This window comes from Gekko japonicus, unplaced genomic scaffold, assembly GCF_001447785.1.
Source record: "Gekko japonicus isolate JY-2015 unplaced genomic scaffold, Gekko_japonicus_V1.1 scaffold16, whole genome shotgun sequence".
Lineage (NCBI taxonomy): Eukaryota > Metazoa > Chordata > Lepidosauria > Squamata > Gekkonidae > Gekko > Gekko japonicus.
The window spans coordinates 319,797-339,110 of NW_015169777.1; the positions used below are offsets into that span (position 1 = coordinate 319,797).

Sequence of the window (19,314 nt, forward strand, 5' to 3'; positions counted from 1 at the left end):
TGTACAGGCACTTTGAAAACATCTAACGAAATGCAAAACAACAACAACAGCACATTGTCTTTTTACCCTATATTTAAAAATATTTAATAGAACAAAACCTGAAAACAGCAATAATTCATTTTACAATAAAGTGTAATTTAATAGGTATTTTTAAAGGTGATGAGTTGAATAATGCCTTTTTTCAGATAAAGTTTTGTAGATAATCAAACCAAGAGAAAAGATTTTCTCCTTGAGCCCATCTTTTGCTGTTGAGCAGAACTAACCCCCCCCCCCCAATATTCCATCTCTCTTCTCTTGGTGAAATAATTTCTCTGACATGATCTTTCTACAGGTCAGACTTCACACCACAAAAAGTTTCAGATAATCAATGCAAGGAAGCAACCTGCAGTTAGTTTTGCTCCATAAAACCAACATGATCACCTGTTTGCCCCTCATTTCCTTCATAACTAAGGTCCCCCCTTTCATCCATATGCTTTGACTTGTGCACTTTAAGCTGAATCAGCAAGTTTATAAATAGGATTCTGCTTAAAATGTGTCTCATTGCCAATGGGCTCAAGCTCAGTAATTGGATTTAGATGAAAGAGGTCTCTTATGTTTCTTCAGTTACAATGCAATAAATAAAAGAGGCATCACTGCGGAGCAAGATACCCTCCTTCGTACCAGAGCAGCAGACGCGGAAATAAAATGGTGAAGACGTTTTAGTGTCTAGTTTTAGGTTTGAACAAAAAGGAAAAATGTAAAAGAACAAGTTCCATTCACAATTTTTGATGGGACAAAAAAAAAAGGGGCTTTTGTAGTATTGCTCCCTTCACTGGGAAACGTCGACCCTGTTTATTCACAGGCTAAAGTATTTTAGGTACTTGCAGGAGTCCTTAATGTCAGCTGAAGATTTGAAAATATGAAAGTCATTAGGAAAAAGAGTTGCCTCAGAAAGGCATTTTACAGCCATGAACAAGTTTTGCTTTAGTCCCTGTACTGTAAACCGTGTTCAAAATGGAGCATTTCCTGGAGGCACAATGAAACTGATTCTGGCTACACTCTTCAGAGCTTGTTCTGGCCTGCCTCAAGATACTGTCCTGGCATCCATACTCTGTCCTGGGGGTCCTTTGATAACCAGCCTGGGATCTGGTTTACATTCTTGAATTCACACACCTATGACATTCGAAGTGTCCTGTAAGAGTTCCAGGTATACAGAAATAATTGCAAAATTAGTATGCCTAGTTGGCCTGTTGACTAGAAAATAGCTAAGTACATTTATAAACAAAGGCTAACAGAGTTCATTAGTAAACAAACAACCCAGCAGTGACAGTTCCAAGATCTCCACAGAGGCTGAACTGTTCCATGGCAGGAGCAGAGGCTTCATAATCTCTGAAGGACAGAATCACAGCAGTCCTTTATCCAAGTCCTGCTACTGCTGCTAGATGCCTTAGGGATTGGTAGGACTTCTGTGCAGTGCCTTGGAGCTGTGGCTTCTCTCAGCTCAAGGCAAGTAAGGCACTTGCATGAATAGTTTTCACCCAAAACGTTTTGCTAGGTGGATTCAACAATACAATACAAGACTCAAGATACATTTTCTTCCCTTACCAGCTTTACAGTGCCATTCTAAGAGCAGCTCTACCCTTCTAAGCCCACTGAAGTCAACGGACTTAGAAAGGTGGAACTTTGTTTAGGATGGCACTGTTAATATTATATAAAAATAAGTTTAATCTAAGACGCACAACCTACCAAGTAATACTGCTGGGCAAGCGCTATTCATTTCAGCAAGGCCTGTGAGGGACAGTCATGGAACCCCCTTTTAAATAGATTCAGGACATGCAGCAGCAGCTCTTGGTGGATGCACAGATCAGAACCCACGGCAAAGCTAGGTGGCCACAGAGGCAAGAAACTAGGCTTCTTTTTTAAAAGGAGCATACCTCTATCCAATGACCAAAACAATTTTATTCTAAACTTTTAATGTTGCATCATCAGAATTTCTGCAAAGAAAAGGTTCCACTTTGTCAACCTGGGGGCAGGGAGAAAAACGTAAAATCCACACAAAGAAAATTCCTCTAGAAGAACAAAAATACAGTAATGTCCTGAAAGTTGGGAACTACGTGTGCTAATGCTGGAGTTAATCCAGTAATAAAGTTGGAAGCCGTTATTAGTGAGCAGAGGTAGGCTTAAACACATATCCTTAAACTGAATAGCTTTTTCACCAAGCCAATCTCATCTCAGAATTGACACCATTCTTCAGACAGATGAGCTTGACATAAGGGGAGAAACATACACCAAACCTCTTTTTTCCTATAAAAGTTGTGCACTTGGCAGAGGTGGAGATATAAGGCAATAACTAGATTATAAGTAACTTGTTCCCATACTTGGGGGCGCCATGAGCAGATGATTTACCCAACCTTTGGGGGTATTTTCTGAAGAAAGAATGGTAATTCTATTATACAGATCTCTTACTTTCAGCTGTCCACTTAAATCTTGTGTATTCTGTGGCATCCATTCAGTTCACTCCTCTTCCTTAAAAAAGTATGAGAACTTCAGGTCTATACAAGGCTGTTCTTAAAGTTCAAACTTAATCCAGCTAGTTTAGCTATTTGGGTTTTTGACAAGCACTGTAACAAAACCTTGTTCACAAAAACCACTCAAAATAGTCAGTAGGAATTTCACTGGAGGCCGAGGGATGTAGACTGTTTCGGTCGAGATTACTGTATCAAGCTGGATTTCAGCTTCGCCTAATATTCTTCTTTGTTATCAGGTTCTCAGGTTTCAAAGTATTTGTAAATTGCTGTAACATAGAGCATGACATTTTGCCAGTCCGGACGCTCTGTTCGTACCATCTCGTTAATGTCCTAACAACAACAAAAAAGGTGGGGGGGGGAGATCAAAATATAAAAAGATATCCACACCTTGCAAAACATCTAGGAAAACAATGCTGTTCATCTAAACCACAATACTTCAAGTAACCAATAAAAGACTGCTGTTACTTTTCAGCTGGGCACACCTTGGAAGGAGAGGCTTGTTTGGGAATTACAGTTTCTTATACCCATTTCTTATACTCATAGACTGAACACATGAATTTGCCTCACAATGAGTCAGACTGGTCCATCAGGGTCAGTACTGTCTACTCAGAATGGATGGCTGTGGCTCTCTAGGGTACTAAGTAGAGGTCTTTCACATCACCTACTGATCTTTTATACTTTTTAACTGGAGATGCTGGGGATGTATGCCAAGCAGATGCTCTGTCACTCAGCCATGCCCCATCAAATTGGCATTACCACTGGCTTTTATTTAGCTCCTTGGCAAAAAGCACTAATTGGTGGGAGAATGAAAAGGTAAGTAAACCAGATGGTTCCTGTTAAGAAAAGAGGGTAATGAGACTTGCTAAGAATCAAAAGCAGCTTAGGACTGCAACTCACTCCACTGCACCCAAGCTCTACAGCACTTGAAGTTTGGCTGTACTTGTTTGCTGGTGAACCTGCAAGAACTGGCTAGGTAAGTCTCTGTCCTTCAGATTTGATTATCATCAGCAAACTGGAAACACTGACCTACCATCATACATGGTCCTCTTGGGTCAAACCCAGCTTCACCTTCATATACCATATATCATTATTTGCAACAGAACAAGTTTTGACTTTTAAAGGAAGTCCACACTTGCCTTCCTGCTGTGTGCATACACATACAAACTGGCAAAGACTCCAACAATGATGGAGATTTAAAGTTTTTAGAGATTTGCCTCCTCTGAACTCCAAAGTATCTGAAGTATAATTTCTCTTAAAAGCAGAATGTGCATTTGGCTGCTGTGATAAGTACAGCATGGTGGAGGTTGTGGTAGTCTTTCAGTATATTTGTTTTGCGCATTAATAGCACCTGCCCTGAAATGGGAAACTGAGAAGCAGCAAAGGATACCAGCACATGGCATAAAAGAAACCCTCCAGTTTTTACCATGAAGGCATTTTCCATGGTTCTTAGAATTTCTGTGTGTAATATTAACTACACATTTAGACAGATTGCACCAATGACTTACCAAAGTGGATTTGATGCCAACACTTTCTGCTGCCTGGAAAGCCAGAGTGAAATTTCTCCTCTGAAAGCATAGTGAGTTATCATTACAAGTTTGCACAATTTAACTTTCAGAAACATTACCTCAATGGCTTGTCCAAAAAGTATATCACATTTTAAAACAGCAAGCTAACTCACTTCCCCTTACCATCCTAGGGGACATACAACCACTCACAGTTTAATGCCTTTAAAGTATAAGGTGTGTTTTTTTCTTTAGAAGGAATGCTTTTAACACCCACGTAGTGAAGATGAAGACACCTTTTTTACACATTCCAAAACTACCCCTAAGCAATTTCTGCAAGAATTACGTTAAAAACATAAAACATATTGCTTGAGGGAGTCACTGAAGCCAAAGGAATCAAGAAGGCATGGGAAATATGTAGCATGGGGACACAGTACAGAAAGGAGACAGAATAGAACAGAAATCAGTCATCCCTATCACGAGACAAAGGAAGAAGGGAAAACAAGAACACACACACACACACATTGGAACTGAGCACAAGACATATTAGACAACTGTGCATAGGAAGCAAGAGACTGAGTCAACCTGTGATCTCTTGGGGCAGTGCGCTATTGACTTCATACGCTAAAGAAGATACAGAGTCACACTGCCATGGCTCTTTGACAGAGTATCTGTTTTGCATGCACAGTGACCTCAAATTACAGATACTGAGAAAGACCTCTCTTGCTCTGAGACCACTGATGTGCTGTTGCCTGTTAGAGGAAACAATTCTGAGCTAGATGGACCAATGGTCTGACTTGGTATAAGGTAGCTTCATATGTTCAGTTCAAAAAAGTAAATTTATACTACAGATTAAAGGGCTTATGCTATTCAAATTTCTGCAACTGAGCCTTGCAAGTCCATCAAAATTACCAGCCTTCAGCAACGTTTTTCAACCTGCCTCCACCATACAGTGCTTATTTATGGTCAAAAATGGGGAGAAAACTCCTACTGTTAAGTTTCCATCTCTGGTTGCTAGGATTTGATTCATATATGCAACAGATGACAGGCTCTTTAGAATACTTATTTTTAAAACATACCTAATATTTTACAGAGAGTGAGCAAGAGTTGCATGAAATTTTAAGTCCAAACCTCACTACTGCTCACAAATCACTAATCTATTGTCTTGTGGTTGCTTTGCATGTAGAAAGATCTCAGATAGATATTGCTCACCGGGGTCTCAGATTGAGAAAGATCTTTAGCAAAGCAGGGGAAAAGTGCAACAAAAGTGTTCCTACAAAAGGTAACAACACTATGTGGCAAGAAGGTAATTCAGTATATGAAAGACTGGCTAGGGAGTTATAGCATCTAGCAATATTTCAGCTACATTAAACATATAATACTGTACCTTATCTTGACTGTTCAGCTCTTGATAGGGAATGTGAGCAGGGAGGTAAGTGTGGAGAACAGCACAGAAAGCCAATCCATCGTTCCAACTGCTGCTAAAGTTTGTGATGTCAATATTCTAAGAGGGGGAAAATACACACACATTAGATGAACAATAAATGAACTTCTTAGGTTTACTTATTTTATTAGCAAGGTGCCCTTTCACCATAAGAGTGCTGAACAAAGCCATCCAAAGCAGCAAGCTAAACAGTGGAAAAGGTATGTTATGGAAAGAGCTGGAGAGCCTAGAATACTTCAGTAAATTACCAGCTCAGCCAAAACTCTGCACAGGGCAACTAAGTTTCTCACAGGCCCACCCAGTAAAGTACTGCAAACAGACCAAATAAGAGCCTGCCTTTGGAGCCTCTAGCATTCAGTCCACCAAAATTTTTTTTGCACTAATTTTGTATTTTCTACAAGCCACCCCAATGTTCCCTCTAAGCTGTGGAGTCTTGTAAGCAAAGATTCTACTTTGTGAGCTACTGGCATTAAAGTTGTGAGCGAGCGATTTGGCTGCTGCATAAATTAGTTTGTCCTGGAGCCGTCTTTTCTGAGCTAAGACAAAAATGTGTGAGCCAGAAACTAAAAATCTGTGAGCTAGCTCACACTAACACTGGCCACCTCGTACATTCTTTAAAATACGCAAACTGCATTTCCCTCATATACTGTTCTGCTGAGAATTCATTCTGGTCTCTTTTCTTTATTAAAGGACTCCATTGTAAATATCTGCCCACCATAAACACTTGGTGCCACATTATATATCGTACAACATGACGATTTGAAACATGTGGTTTACACTGCAATCCTATGCAGTGATACTTCAGTTTAAGCCCACTGATTTTAAAGGGCTTAAACTGGAATACTACTTCATAGGCTTGCATTATTAGTGTACTACACCATGTGTGAAAAAGCCTCTTTTCCACTCACAACTCAGCTTGAGAGCTATGTGGGAATTATTTTACCTTACTATAAAGAAGGGGGGAAAGAACAGACTTCCTTCTTCCCAACCAACAAGTGAAAAAGCTGGTGCAATCAAGGACTTTTGAATTCTGATTTTTTCAGTTACCTCATGAGAAAATTCAAGAGAGCTTGCTCCCTTACCACCCAAGGCCTTTATGTCTCATCATTTTTGCTCTAAGAAAATCTGAACATTGTAGAGTGTTTAAAATCAAAACCATTTCTTGACATGTCAACAGAAAGGTCCTTGTCCACTGGTTAAACAAGATGCTACAGCTACTTTGTGTGTGTATTAAGTTCTGTCAAGTCACTTCCAACTTATGGTGAACCTATGAATGAATGTTCTCCAAAACATCCTATTGTTAGGAGCCATTCTCAGGTCCTGCAAACTGAGGGCTGTGGCTTCTTTTTTGAGTCAATCCATCTCATGTTGGGACTTTTTCTTGCTGCCTTCACTTTCCCTAGAATTATTGTCTTTTCCAGTGACTCTTACTTTCACATAATGTGACCAAAGCACAATAGCCTCAGTTTAGCCATTTTAGCTTCTAGGGAAAGTTCAAGCCTGATTTGATTTAGAACCCACTTATTTGTCTTTTTGGCAGTCCATGGTATCTATAAAACTCTCCTCTAACACCACATTTCAAAGGAATCTACTTTCTTCCTGTCAGCTTTCTCCATTGTTCAACTTTCACACCCATACATAGTAATGGGGAATACTATGGCATGAAATAACTTGATCTTGGTCGCCAGCAACACATCTAGTTCCTTCATGGCTACTCTCCCGAGTTTCAATCTCCTTCTGACTTCCTGGGTGCAGTCTCCCTTTTGGTTAATGATGGAGCCAAGGAATAGAAAATCTTGTACAATTTCAGTTTCTTCACCATCAACCTTAAAGTTGTGTAATTCCCCAGTAGTCACTACTGTTGTCTTCCTGATGTTCAGCTATAATCCTGCTTTGGCACTTTCTACTTTAACCTTTATCAGTAGACATTTCAAGTCTTGAGCCCTCTAAATCATATCACATAGTGGGCATTTTACAAGGAAAACATGGGTTGCACTTACCTGTCACTGATGTTTATCAAGTGTCTTCTGTGCAGGCACACACGGGACTGCCTCGATGTGAACCTGTTGTGGAAGGAAAAATCTCCACAAGCTTCTAGAAAGTTCCTTTAATGAGTGCTTCCCCTTCCCTTTGTCAGAGCTAGAGACCTTTTCCCACCCATTTGGTCATGTGATGAAGGAGGAGGCATCACTCTTCTCTCAGTTCTCTTTTCACCGCTGGGGAGCATAGAACAGAGCACAGTGGTGCCAGCCCACAGTGGGGAAAGGAGGAAGGGATGTGTGCCTGCACAGAAGACACTTGATGAACATCAGTTACAGATAAATACAACCATGTTTTCATCTTCATGTCTTCTGTACAGTCCCACATGGGAGAATGGCAAGCTCACTTACCAACGTGGGTGTGGCCTGTTTACCAGAACAACAATTACAGCACTGCTTTTCCCACAGCTGCTTCCCTCCTGGAATCCACATCAATTGAGTAATGCTTCACAAATGTGGATGGTGAGGAATAAGTCACTGCTTTGCGGATCTCACGCAAATCGATGCTGAATCGGGATGCTGCAGATGATGCCTGGGCCCTCAATTGAGTGAGCTTTTAGAGGGGGGGGGCATTCCATCTTTGCCCTGGCACACGCTATTCTAACAGCTGTTGTGACTAGAAAGCATCTCAGCTGACATAGACTTCCCTTTATGGGTATCTTTAAAGCAGACAAACAGGCTTATGTCTTTTCTGAATGGAGATGTACAATCTAAATAAAATAGTAATGCTCTCCTCACATCCAATATGTGAAGTGCTTGCTCTGCTACAGACTGAGGTTCTGGGATGAATACTAGTTAGTCGGACCCAAAGAGGGGGTTGGCATCCATATTTTTTGACTGGGGATTCCTTCCCCTTCCGTAGAGATGCTATGACGTCAATGAAATGGCGAATGTAGTTGTAGTGAGAGAGTTCTTTGACTTCGAGGTGAGCTTAATCTACGTGTTAGAATTGGCAACAGTGTTTGGCATCAAGGGCTACCATGTGATCAGCATCACGTTGGGTACATTGATGCTTCACTCGGAGACAAGTGACATTGACCTTGAGGTGATGGAGAATTTCAGGGTCAGATCGGTGATGGGTGTTGGCATCAAGGGGAGGAAGGTGAATGGTGTTCAGCTAGGGAGCCGACCAGCAACTTCGCCGCTGTGGTGGGTGAATGGTCAGGATAAGATGTTCATGATTCTAAATGTTTAGATTTCTTTTTTGCTTTCTTTGCTGGGGGCTCTGATGCTGCTCTCTGAGTGGTTATGGCCCTGTCAGAAGTGGGCTTTGACTTAGTAGTCAGAATAGAAGCTACAGAGGGAGGGTGAGGACTCTTTTGAGAAGACTCGGAAGATTTTGGGGGGACACCCAACAACTTCTCCTATTGTGCTGCTTTTAGGCATTGAGCCAAGTACTGGCACACTTTTGGTGTGAAAAGGCGGCAAGCCTGGCAGATGCTGGTGTTATGCCCTTCTCCCATACTGCATCAAACACTCTGAATGCCATTTTCGTGCCACAGGCTTGGCAGTTTTTTGAAGAGAACCATCAAAATTGAGATTTTTTCTCACAATAAATCACATTAACGAATGTTGAAGTGATTTTTCTTCAGAAGAAGCTCGTGGTATATTCTCTCTCCGTGGTGGCAGAAAGAGAACCGAGGGAAGAGTGTTCTCTCCTCCTTTGTCACATGACCAAACGAGAGATAAAAGGTCTCTAGCTCTGACGGAGGGGAGGGGGAGCACTTGTTAAAGGAGCTTTCTAGAAGCTTGTGGAGTTCTTTCCTTTCGCGGCAGGCTCGCATCAAGGCAGACCCATGTGGGACTCAGCAGAAGACACAAAGATGAAATCAGAGGTTTTTAAAACTTTAAGGCATTCTCTATATGTAAATCAAAAAGCTAAAAATGAATGGCAGTTGAAGAGCTCTGAAATGTTTAGAAAGAAGAGCTGTTAAGGAACACCAAACAGAGGCACTTCTTTCACTCTGGTGGAGATGTTACTGGAAATGCCTCACACTGGTCCTTACATATGTTTGTATGTTTGTGCATCCACCTGCACTGCCTTTGTAATCACCTCACAGCTGTGTGTGTTTTGAGACTGACTGCTGTACCAGCATAGTGTAACACCTTCCCATTTATCGTTCTTAAGGTCTGTCTGTAATGCACATGATTAGGAGGGACACTGGTTCCAATGGTTTATAGCCCTCAAAGTAGAAAATGCCAATCATTTATTGTCAGCTGTGAACATTAACTCAATCAATGCAGCAAGTTGCAGAAAATGGAGATTTAGGTGGGAGTGCTGAACAGGAAGCTGCAACAACAGTGCAGGTTTATGGCAGGGATGCTGACTAACGGCAAACTTGATATAGTCAGTATCAATGTTTGATCAATTTGCCAAGTCAACTATGACTAAGTGCTCAGGTCTTATCTTCCTTTGAAAGATGATCAAACATGAGGACATGAGGTATCTAACATTTTGCTGTGAGACTTCAGAGAGGTTCAACTAAATACGTTGCTAAGTGGTTTTAATTCTCAACTGAGCACTTGTGTGTGTCAGCAGTCATTCTGGTACATGCAAAAATATCCATGTAGACATGGTAGGCTACTGGGTTTCTCTCAGAATGTGAAATCATGACAAACAAGCATCAAGTTGGCTAGCAATGTAAGCCCCACCCCATGTCATGACTTTGAACTAAGAATAGCATGAAGGGAGAAAAGCAAGCCACCCACAACCAAAGCACATAAAGCTATTTCAGGAACAATGGAGGGAATATTTGAGAATCAAGTCATTTTACTACAGGCTGGGTTGGAGTGTGAGAGAATGCATTGTTGTAATGGGAAAGTGGCTGGATCCTCCAGCAATAAAGGCACTAGATGGAAGGTAATTTATCTGATGACACCGCATGATCCTCCCTAAGGATCTCTTCAGTTATCTTGACATGTGAACAATCTTATACATGTGGCACCCTTAGGCTAAACTCACCTGAAGAATCAAAGCAATGTTTAGACAAAATTAAACTTCTGGACAGGATTCAATACTTTTAACTTCAAATGTAGGATCACATTGACAGAGAAGGTTATGAAGAATATTAAGCAAATGCATAAGAATTATCTTGATCTGTTAGAAATGAATAGAGTGGGCTTAATATGTGCAGAAGAGGATGTCTGAAGCAGAACAATTGCAAGTAGGAAATGAATACATAGCCTTCCCTTCACTTGTGGAGGTGTGCTGCCGAGTGAAGGGGGGCATTTTAAATACCTCCCCTTCCCTCCCTAAGTCGTGCCACAGTGGTGGCACAACTCTGAAGAGTGAAGGGGGCATTTTTAAATACCTCCTTTTCCCTCTCCGAGTAATACTACAGTGGTGGCAAGCCTCTGGAGAGTGAAGGGGGGAATTTTAAAATGCTGATTTTTTTCATGCACACCCCTATTGCAGTCTTCCTTGTGCATTGTAGGTAAAGGCCTGCTTTCCCTTGAACTTCTGAGACAATTGGTAAGTCAAGTGCTGTTTTTATTCACTACCTTTTATCACTGAGAATAATATGGGCTCATTATTTAAGTTTGCCTTGATTCCTGCTTTGAGTAATAGTTGGTGAGCTAAATTGTGTTTTCATTTAGATTTGAGAGAGTTTTGCAATGATGGGTGATGTAATGGTTGCTATTCTCTATGTGGCTTTATAGCTGGGAAGTTTGGACTTTCTTACATAGCTCAGTGGTCATTGCTGGTAGTTCTAATAAGATAAATAGTGGTACTACTAGCTAAAATTTTAGTCTAGCAAGGTAGATTCTCTCTCATGGATTGCTGCCTTGACGTGGGGAGGGGGCTTGTGTGGTTCGATGAGGCTGCAGGCTATGCTGTGGAGGGCCACACAGCATGGACAGGCCACAGTAAAGAACTCAGACAAAACATGATCCACTGGAGAAGGAAATGGCAACCCACTCCAGTATCTTTGCCAAGAAAACCCTATGGACAGTAACAAAAGGCTAAAAGATATGACACTGGAAAATGAGCCCCTCAGGTCAGAAGGTGTCCAATATGCTACTGGGGAAGAGCAGAAGGCAAGTACAAGTAACCCCAGAAAGAATGAAGTGGCTGGGTCAAAGCCGAAAGGACGCTCAGCTGTGGATGTGTCTGATGGTGAAAGGAAAGTCCGATGCGACAAAGAAACATACTGCATGGGAACCTGGAATGTAAGATGGTAAGGTAAGTTGGATGTAGTAAAAAATGAGATGGCAAGACTGAACATTGACATCTTGGGAATCAGTGAACTAAAGTGGACAGGAGTGGGCGAATATATCTCAGAAGACCATTATACCTACTACTGTGGCCAAGAATCCCATAGAAAAAATGGTGTGGCCTTGACAATCAACAAGAGAGTGAAAAAGGCAGTAATGGGATACAATCTCAAAAATGACAGAATGATGTCGGTCTGAATCCAAGGAAAACCATTCAAGATCACAGTAATCCAAGTCTATGCCCCAACCACAGACACAGAGGAGGCTGAAATGGACTGGTTCTATGAAGAGCTACAACACTTCCTAGAACTAACGTCCCCAAAATATGTCCTAATCATCATAGGGGACTGGAATGCTAAAGTTGGAAGTCAAAAGGTAACCGGAATAACGGACAAGTTAACATCAACTACTTCAGATATGCAGACGATACCACTCTAATGGCAGAAAGTGAAGAGGACCTAAAGAGTCTCTTGCTCAGAATGAAAGAGGAGAGCGCAAAAGTGGGCTTGAAACTCAACATCAAAAAAACTAAGATCATGGCATCCGGCCCCATCACTCCTTGGCAAATAGAAGGGGAAGTCATGGAAGTAGTGAAAGACCTCACATTCCTGGGATCCAAGATGACTGCAAACGGTGACTGCAGCCATGAAATTAAAAGACGCCTGCTCCTTGGGAGGAAAGCTATGGCAAACCTAGACAGCATAATAACAAGTAGAGACATCACCCTGACAACAAAGGTCCCTATGGTCAAAGCAATGGTATTCCCAGTAGTAATGTATGGCTGAGAGAGTTGGACCATAAGGAAGCCTGGGCGATGAAGAATAGATGCTTTCGAATTATGGTGCTGGATAAGACTCTTGAGAGTCCCCTGGACTGCAAGGAGATCAAATCAGTCAGTCCTAAAAGAAATCAACCCTGACTGTTCCCTGGAAGGCCAGATAGTGAAACTGAAGCTCAAATACTTTGGCCACCAAATGAGAAGGGAGCACTCACTGTAGAGAAGACCCTGATGCTGGGAAAGATTGAAGGTCAAAGAAGAAGGGTACGGCAAAGGATGAGATGGTTAGACAGTGTTATCGATGCAACGAACATGAAATTAAGCAAACTCTGGAGGGTGGCAAAAGACAGGAGGGCCTGGTATAATGTGATCCATGGGGTCGCGAAGAGTCAGACTCGACTGTGCGACTGAACAACAACAAAGCAAGGTAGATTAAATTCTAAACTACCTTCCTGGAGAGGAAGATAGTCTTGAAGTTATGTAACCAAAATAGATCTCTGAAGATCTAGCTTTGTAAACCTGACTATCTGGAAATCTTTCTTTGTCATCTGACTTAAAAAAAAAACTTTTAAACTTTTTTCCAAATATAAACAAAAACAATAAGAACATGCTTACGAACAAAACAGAGATAATTCAATTGTTAAATACAACAGGTCACAAAGAGTACAAGCTACAAATTTAAAGTAAAATCACTATACAGATCTAAAGAGGAATAGTACACAAACAAAACAAGTTATGTTTAGTTTTCTAGGTTAAGAAAATAAGATATCAAAACCTACCCATAATATAGACCAGTTTCTAAAAAAGAGCAAGCAAACTATAATACTGATTATCCAGAAAAAAATCTTTTTAAGGTATTACTATTTGCCATAAATTCTAACACAGGAAGCCATTGTTCTATAAAATTTGTTTGATATGTTTGAGGTTTCAATTGTGAAATTTTATCCAAGATTTTCTCCATAATAAAACAATCCCAGATTCCCATTGCAAGACTGTTGGGAGATTTTTATCTTTCCATTTTAATGCAATCGTGGCTTTAGCCATTGCTAAAAGAATTGCTATTAGATCTCTATGCAAAGGTGGAACTGATGGATCTAGCCAATAATTGAACAAAATTATCTCTGGTCTCGGAGGGACCAAATATCCTGTAATTAGTTTTATCTGTTTTAATATTTGTTGCCAAAACCTTTTGATTTTGATACAATACCACCAACAGTGTATAAATGAACCAATTTCACTGCATTGTTTCCAACACAAAGGTTGGATTTTAGGATCTATATGGTGAAGTTTTACAGGGGTCATATACAACCGAGCTAGAAGTTTAAAGGATTGCATTTGAATATTGATTACTTTCGTTAAATATATTTGCGACTGTCATGTTTTTCCCACTGTGATTCGGTAAACTCAGATTTATAATCAACATGCTAAGACTTTTGATAATTTGATGGTTTTGATCCCTTCAAATAAATTAAGATTTTATATATTTTTGAAATTAGTACTTTAGCCTGTGCCTTCTTTAAGTATGTTTTCAACTTCAGTGATAGGTCTAATCAGAATTAACTTTAATCTTGAAAGGACACAGAGAGGACAAATGTGAAGAAACATGGTCAAGACTTTATCACTGGTTTGAAGAACTGAAGTATTGAAACATGTTATGACCCAAATAGAGGTTAATAAGAACATTATATTAAATACTGTGCAAAGTTTGGACAGTATCATATGGCAGAGAAATAAGTTTTATGATTTGAGATGTATGGACAACAAATTATTTACTCAAAGTATGAAGGGGATGCTCCCATTTTATGTTTGTGTTTAGTATTGTTAGTGTTTGCCTGTATATCTGTGGTGTATGTTTAATAAGACAAATTTATATTGCAAAAAAAAAGAATTTTTAATTTCTGGATTTTCTACTAAATGTGTTACTTGCAGGTATTCAAACCAAAGGATCTTGGCTTCAGTAATTTTTTTCTGATTTAGTTTTTTTCTGATGATATGCCCTTTATAAGTTATGTTTAACACACAAGATAAATTAAAAGCCCTCCATAATAAATATGAATCACCAAAATGTCCAGGCCAAAAACCAGCTCTAACTCAGTATGATTATATTTTAACAAGTCATTCAAATCTAATGGTATTTTAATGCCTGGATATTGCCAAAACTTGGTAACCCATTTAAAGGGAAATTTATCTTTAATGAAATTAACTAGCCACAAAGTTAGATTCAATGGATAAAGCTCTGCTTTAGAATGGTTTATACTTAAACCTGAAATTTTACTGAACATATTACTTTCTAAAGCATATAATGATTTCTCTGGATCCAAATATATAACACGAGATCATCAGCAAAAAGACTTATTTTATATTCTCTATCCTTATTATACCCTTGATCTGGAGATTTTGCCTAATTATTGTTGCTAGTGGTTCTATAGAAATCGCAAACAATATTGGTGATAAAGGGCAACCCAGCCTTGTGTCCTGGGAAAGCAAAAAATCTTTAGATCTTAAACCATTTATTTGAATTTGGGCTTTTGGTGCTGAAGAATGAGTTTGGATGGCTTGAATAAAATTATCTCTAAATCCCATGTGACATAGTACAATGTTTAAATAGAGGATTTCCAATCTATCAAAAGCTTTTGCAATATCTAAAGCTAGAATGTTTGCTTTAATTTGGTTATTGTTACAATGGTTTATTATTTATTTTATTTATCAGATTTATTTATTTTGATAGAGTTCCAATCTATCAAAAGCTTTTGCAATATCTAAAGCTAGAATTTGGTTTTGGTTAAATTGGTAGAATTAAATTTGGTTATTGTTACAATGGTTTATTATTTATTTTATTTATTAGATTTATATCCCGCCCTCCCAGCCAAGTTCTATGTAATCTGTTAGATTTCTATTTGGTATAAATCCTTTTTTGGAGGAGTATTTCTGTGTGTGTGTTTATGCGCGTGTGTGCTTGCATGCCTGGACTTATACCAGCTTGATGCTCCTTCCCAGAAAGCCATGAGTGATCAGGTGTGCAGACAAATGCTCATTCTGCAGTGGAGGCTTATTTCTTGGCAATGATTAACCATGTGGGAAGGCAGTTGTCTTCCGCCTTCTGCTGCTCGGTAAGCCTTGCACTTACATGCCTCCGACTCTCATTATTTCAGCAGTTAGGGAAAAGACACTGATATAACTGTAGGGCATTTCATGTTAAAACCCTATTCATGATTATATCCTGGATTTATTTTTGCACCCACTGAAATGAATGGGCTTGCACAGGAGTATATCCTACTGGATTGTCCATTATTTTATATGCTGTAGGGTTTGTTGTGCTTTTGAATAAAACCCAGTTCTAACTAAAGAAATCAGAATGCTTCAATATGGATGCCACATATGACATCCATTGACAGAGTACGTTTCCATTCATATCACTCCAGCCCAGTACTTTCAAAATGATTCATACTGTAAGTTGTTCTACAGGTCTTTTTCCTTACTTTCTCCAGATAATAGTTACATTTCTTAAGAGTGCCCTAGCATTTTTATACCACCTTTTCACCGAGAAGCTCAGGGTGGCACATTTCCCACTTTAGCCTCACTTTATTTTCAGTTTTTTCCTTCTTTTCCCACTTTATCCTCACAACAGTCCTGTGAGGTACACATAGCAGAGAGCCACGGTTACCCAGTGAACACAGCAGAATGGAGATTTGAACCTGGGTCTCCCAGGTTAGTCCAACACTAACCACTGTACCACACTGGCCTTACTTGAGATTAGGACCACAAAGCCACATATCCCAGAGACAACATGTTAGCTGAAAGCACAGAGGAATAGAGTTGCTGAAGGTGAGTATAACTGTGCAAAGGATCTTGTTGGGATTAAAGCCATGGAGTCAGAAGTTAGGAAAGCTCATTCCCACAATGTGATGTGTAGCTTATGTAGCAGAATTCACCATACCCATTTAGTGAACTGTGGGCAGTAAAGGCAAAAAACGAATTTGTGTTCTTTGTCCAAGCAAAAAACAAAGTAGTTGTTCCCATTGGTGGTAGGAATTTGCTACCACACCTATGTACTTTTTTAAAAAAGGGCCACTTTGTTTTTGCAAGCCTGCACACCTAAGGCAAACTGAAACCAAAACAAAACACTGTGTTCATCATGGATTTACTTTCTCTTCAGAGATAAACCAGACATCCTGATGAAGGTCATTCCTCCCACTGAACTCTGAAGGCAGTACCAAACCTTTCATAAAGTGTTGCCTGTTCCACAGGGGGAAGATTCCCTCTTCAGTTGGAGATAAACTGAAACTAGAGACCAGGCACTGTAGAAAAAAAATCCATTTGGACAAAAATGTATGATGTCCAATGATCCCTCTAAGCTGTGGAGTCCTGTGAGCAAAAATCCTACTTTGTGAGCTGCTGGCATTAAAGTTGTGAGTGAGCAATTTCGCTACTGCATAAATTAGTTTGCTCTGGAGCCCTCCTTCCTGAGCTGAGACAAAAATGTGTGAGCCGGAGGCCAAAAGACTGTGAGCTAGCTCACACTAACTCAGCTTAGAGGGAACACTGATGATGTCATTCTGTTCTTGCCCCCCAAATATTACAGAAACCTCAAGAGAGAACATGGACATACACATAAAAATATTTGCCAAGCAACACTTCACACTGCTGTTTTTAAAAAATGCACAAGATAAGAAAGACAGTAAAGTCCCTGGAATTCCTCTATAACAAAACTGAGACAAATTCCATCTTAATTTTGCCACAAAGTTGCACACCCAATCAATGTGGGTGGAGCAGGTGAAGTCTTCCTTACTTACAAAGAAAAGGAGCACTCATGGTAAATCCAGTGTTCCATTCCCCTTCGGACTTAAGAGGAGGAAGACATTTTAATTAGGGATGTAACAAAGCTGTGCTTCCACCTTGGGCAGGTCCTTCTACTGCCAAGGAAAATCAAGGGACCTGATGCAGAATCCTTTATGCAAAGGCTGCATACACTGAGATGACAGAATGGATCAAAATCCAAGCACAGGCTCTGCAGCTGCAGAATCCTGAAGAAGCCTTTCTGTCTGGTCCAAGGCAGGACAAGAACCCTCATCAGGATGTCTTCCTTCTTCCAAGGAGGAAAGACAAACACTAAAGGCAATGAGATACCAAAAACAATGATGGTGAGAGGAAATGGAGAGTGGGATCAGGCCAATAGCTTGGTGCAGAGTGAAACTGTACAGAAAAAAGTTATCTGTGATGTTAATGCTGTGGCAGTTGAAAGATAGCTAAGCAAGATGGTGCTTGCCTCACTCTGAAACATGCATATTATGCTGTATTTCCACTGGTGGGATGGACATGAATTGTCTGAATGCTGTTATGTACAGGTGCAGAACCTGTATGGGCACTTGCACAGGTACCACAAAAAGAATAACTTAAATAAGATTATGCCCCCACAATACAAGAAGTGACCGCAAAAACATTACAGAAGTGATACCAATACTCAGGTAGGAACTTTAGATTTCAAAACACATTCCAGTTAAACACTGTAAACATGTACAATGCTGAGAAGAAACCTAAAGACAATGCTTTGGAGAACTTAATGGTCATTTTACATACTGAGCATAACCAAGTGGTAAAGCTGTTCCTGGACTGTATTACTACCATCTGCCAGCAGGGAACTGCGGCATGAATGCTCCTTTATAAAAATAATTGCTGAAAAGTAGAAGTACAGCACATCAGGATGAAAGCTCAGGCTGAACCTTTGGGTCTAACATGCTAGTGTCTTATGTGCAGGAAGTAGTGTGTGTCTCCCCCACCAATACATTCTGCCCCCTCCCCAATCCAGTTTTTCTTTTTATTGGCTCACTAGAAGAAACATCGTTGGGAGACAAGCAAAGCAAAGCTTATATGAGAGGAAATCTTATTGCAATTGCTTCCAAGAAAAAAAAAAGAAAAAATGGAAAGAACAATGAAAATAATAGGAAAAATGCAAATATTGGAAGACCATATAAACAAGATAGAACTACTGCAAGCTGTGCATCATCCAATTTATATTAATACAGTTTACAGCATATCTGACCATATATCTATATATCTAATCCTCAAGTCGCCCCCTGGTGTGTGGATACTTAAATCCGCACATCGGGGTGACCTGGGAGGGAGGGAGAGGTTTGTGCGCACGAGGGGCGGTCCCCACGTGTGCACAAAAATCCTAAATCTGTAAAAAAATATCGGGGGAATGTTTAAATCCCCCGAAACTCACAGAGCGACCGCTGCTGCCGCCGCTTGGGAGGGAAGCGGCAAGGGTCGAGCGGCGAGTGGCTCGCTGCTCAGCCCTCCCTTTGGAGCCGGGGGGGGGAAGAGAACAAGCCGCCATCGCCGGGTTGGGGGGGGAAAATGATGATGTCCGGGGCAGAAGAGTCCCGTGGAAAGCTGGGCTGCGAGGGGAGGCTGGCGAGGCTGGCGAAGTTGGGCTGGCGCAGCAGCAGCGCCCGGCAAGAGGGGGACTTGGGCGACCGGAGCCACGGCGGCGGTCCCTTACCTCAGCGGGAGCCATGATGGGTTGCAGGCAGGCAGGCAGGGGCCCCAGTGGAGGCACTTCCAGCCCAGCTAGAGAAACGGGGGGAGCCCAGCAGGGGGTCCGGAGAGCCAGCGGCCAGATCGAGTTCTCCTTCCCCTTCCTCCCTACCTGTTGCGCAGTGATCCCTCCAGCCGCTACAAACCCGGTGAGTTCTCCTCGCCTCGGCCCCCGAAAGCCGCCTCGGCCCGGAGCTCAGCCCCGCCCCGGCCCAAGTCATCGCCTTACCTCGCCCGCCGTGCTCCGAGCGCCCCCTTTCCGTGAGCCGGCGAAGCCGGGGCTGGTGCTCAG

General features: G+C 41.0%; 1 protein-coding gene across 3 annotated transcripts in view; it reads right to left on the reverse strand.

The window, feature by feature from the left end:
• Positions 1-1,654: 1,654 nt before the first annotated feature.
• Positions 1,655-19,314, reverse strand: part of SPECC1L (sperm antigen with calponin homology and coiled-coil domains 1-like) — a 77,647-nt gene continuing 59,987 nt past the window's right edge. For all 3 annotated transcript variants that reach the window (XM_015416715.1, XM_015416716.1, XM_015416717.1), the window contains exons 14-16: positions 5,397-5,513; positions 4,013-4,072; positions 1,655-2,837 (exon numbers count right to left, since the gene is read on the reverse strand). In XM_015416715.1, coding sequence (XP_015272201.1) covers positions 2,748-2,837; positions 4,013-4,072; positions 5,397-5,513 — 267 coding nt within the window. In that variant the 3' untranslated portion in view covers positions 1,655-2,747. The remainder of the gene's footprint in view (positions 2,838-4,012; positions 4,073-5,396; positions 5,514-19,314) is intronic.